Below are 2,669 nucleotides of genomic sequence, written 5' to 3' on the forward strand. Positions count from 1 at the left end.
CTTCCTTTTGGGGAGAGACCTTTGGCAGTTTACATTCAGGCCTTGGCCAATCGGTTCGTGAGATTAGATATTTTGAATCCTACTTAGGTCCTAGCTTGTGTATTTTCTCGGTCGTCCTTATTCAATTGCATCAGAGAGCGTCAATATGATGACCCTCATTTGCTTGTCCTCAAGGACAAGGTTCTGCATGATGACGCCAGAGATGTGACTATTGGTGATGATGAGGTATTGAGGATGCAGGGTCGGATATGTGTGCCCAATGTAGATGGGATTCGAGAGTTAATTCTTTAGGACGCCCATAGTTCGCGGTATTCCATCCATCCGGGTGCCGCAAAGATGTATCAAGATTTTTGAGGCAGAACTATTGGTAGAGGAGAATGAAGAAAGATATAGTTGGGTTTGTAAATAGGTGTCTCAACTGTCAGCAGGTAAAATATGAGCATCAGAGAACGGGTGGCCTGCTTCAGCAGATGGAGATTCTAGAGTGGAAGTGGGAGCGAATCACCATGGATTTCATACTTGGGCTCCCACGGACTTTAAGAAAGTTCGATGCTATTTGGGTGATTGTGGATCGACTGACCAAGTTTGTGCACTTCATTCCTGTGAGCACTACCTATTCTTCATAGCGGTTGGCTGTGATTCATATCAGAGAGATTGTTCGCCTTCATGATGTCCCAATTTAATCATTTCAGATAGAGGTACTCAGTTTACATCGTAGTTTTGGAGGACCGTGCAACAAGAGTTGGGTACTCAGGTTGAGTTGAGCACAACTTTTCACCCTCAGACGGATGGGCAGTCCGAACGCACTATTCAGATAATGGAGGACATGTTGAGTGCTTGAGTCATTGACTTTGGGGGTTCATGGGACCAGTTTTTGCCGCTCGTGTAGTTTGCATATAACAACAGTTATCAGTCGAGTATTCAGATGGCTCCATACGAGCCTTTATATGGGAGGAGGTGTAGGTCTCTGGTAGGATGGTTTGAGCCATGTGAGGCTAGACTCTTGGGTACAGACTTGGTTCAGGATGAATTAGATAAGGTGAAATTGATTCTGGAGCGGCTTTGTACAATGCAGTCTAGGCAGAAGAGTTATGCGGATAGGATGGTATGTGGTGTGTCTTTTATGGTTAGGGAGAAGGTTTTGGTGAAGGTATCACCCATAAACGGTGTTATGAGATTTGGGAAGAGGAGCAAGTTGAGCCCCCGGTTCATTAGGCCTTTTGAGGTGCTTCAAAGGATAGAGGAGGTGGCTTACAAGCTTGCTTTTTCACCCAGCTTGTCAAGTGTGCATCCGGTATTTCATGTTTTTATGCTCCGGAAGTATATTGGCGATCCGTCTCATGTCTTGGTGTTAAATCTCCCATTTTCATATGTTAAAAGTTTCGTCTTCAGTTAATTGACGTAGCTCGGGGAAGAGATCATCTTGACGTTAACGCATTTATGCTATTTATAACAAGCGATAAAGAAGTGTCATGAAGGATAAAGGGTACACGAATTAAAAAAAACGAGGTTCGTTGAAAGTGGACAATTTGGGATAAAATACGGGTTGAGCGATAGTACTCGATAATTATGAACTAGTACCATGCAAGGTACCATATGACCACGATAGTATAATGTATAAAGTATATGAAAAATACGTAAAATTTTAAGTAATTTAAGATAAATTTTAAATTATGCAGGTAATTGATTAATTACCGGGTAACAGGACATTACCCAGTTAACTAATAAGTGGATAAAAAATTAATAAATTAACCCCTCCCAAAGCAACGTAGCACAAAGCCACAATGACTAAGAATGACTCTTAGTCATTCATGCCATGTGGATACTTATGGAAATTTAACTAAAATAAGACTTAAATATAAGTCTTATCAAAATAAGACTTGCTTATAAGTCTTATCCATGGGAAATTGTTTTATCAATTCTTTCAAAATTCAAAAAACGTTCTTTCTTAGTTCAGAAATGTTAGGAGCAGAAGAAATTCTTCATTAGTTCAAAAACGATGCTTCTTAGATCAAACACGTTAGGAGCAAGAGCAAAATTCATTTCACAAAAGCTTCCAACAAGAATTTGTTGGAATAATAGCAACGTAATATTTTGTGGTTCTAAAAGAGTACGGTGCAATCTTCGCGAAGAATATTATACGGAGTTTTTCCTACTCCAGGTATGTTAAGGTCATTCCTTCTTTCTTTTCGAATGGTCCAAATTATACAGAAGAAACAAGCAAAATACATTTATACATGTACATTGACCCATGACCAGATGGCATTATATATGCGTATATATTTGTAAATATATGTATATGGTATATGGGAAAAAGGTTATGGCATTGTCGTGCCCCCTTTTTCCGCACAGAGTCCGAGTTTCGACATTCATTAGGAACAACTCATTTCCTTTTGGGAATTGGGTATTTGAAGAGTCGCCACGTAATGAATTTAAGGTACGTTAGGGCACCTAGAGCAAATAACTCATGAAACCGGTTTGCATTATCAGAGACTTGGGTAAGGAATCAAAATAACCTTGAGGGGAAGGTGTTAGACACCCTCCGCGATGCACAACGGTGGGACCCGACCGAACTCAATTTTGTGAATTAGTCATTTAACAAATAGGCAGTCTAAGCACACATATAAGATAAAGGAAATTTGACAAATAAGCAACCTAACCACACATAT

The 2,669-nt window shown here is 39.9% G+C and overlaps 1 protein-coding gene across 1 annotated transcript; it reads left to right on the forward strand.

The window, feature by feature from the left end:
* Positions 1-925: 925 nt before the first annotated feature.
* On the forward strand, positions 926-1,396 carry LOC138877863 (uncharacterized). The gene has a single exon (XM_070157508.1). The coding sequence runs from the start codon at positions 926-928 to the stop codon at positions 1,394-1,396; it is 471 nt and encodes a 156-aa protein (XP_070013609.1).
* The last annotated feature ends 1,273 nt before the right edge of the window (positions 1,397-2,669 follow it).

The sequence above is a fragment of the Nicotiana sylvestris genome, chromosome 9 (genome assembly GCF_000393655.2).
Source record: "Nicotiana sylvestris chromosome 9, ASM39365v2, whole genome shotgun sequence".
NCBI classification, from domain to species: domain Eukaryota; kingdom Viridiplantae; phylum Streptophyta; class Magnoliopsida; order Solanales; family Solanaceae; genus Nicotiana; species Nicotiana sylvestris.

Excerpts from the sequence above, each read along its gene's own strand:
- LOC138877863 (XM_070157508.1), top strand. The coding sequence starts at position 926 with ATGGCTCCATACGAGCCTTTATATGGGAGGAGGTGTAGGTCTCTGGTA.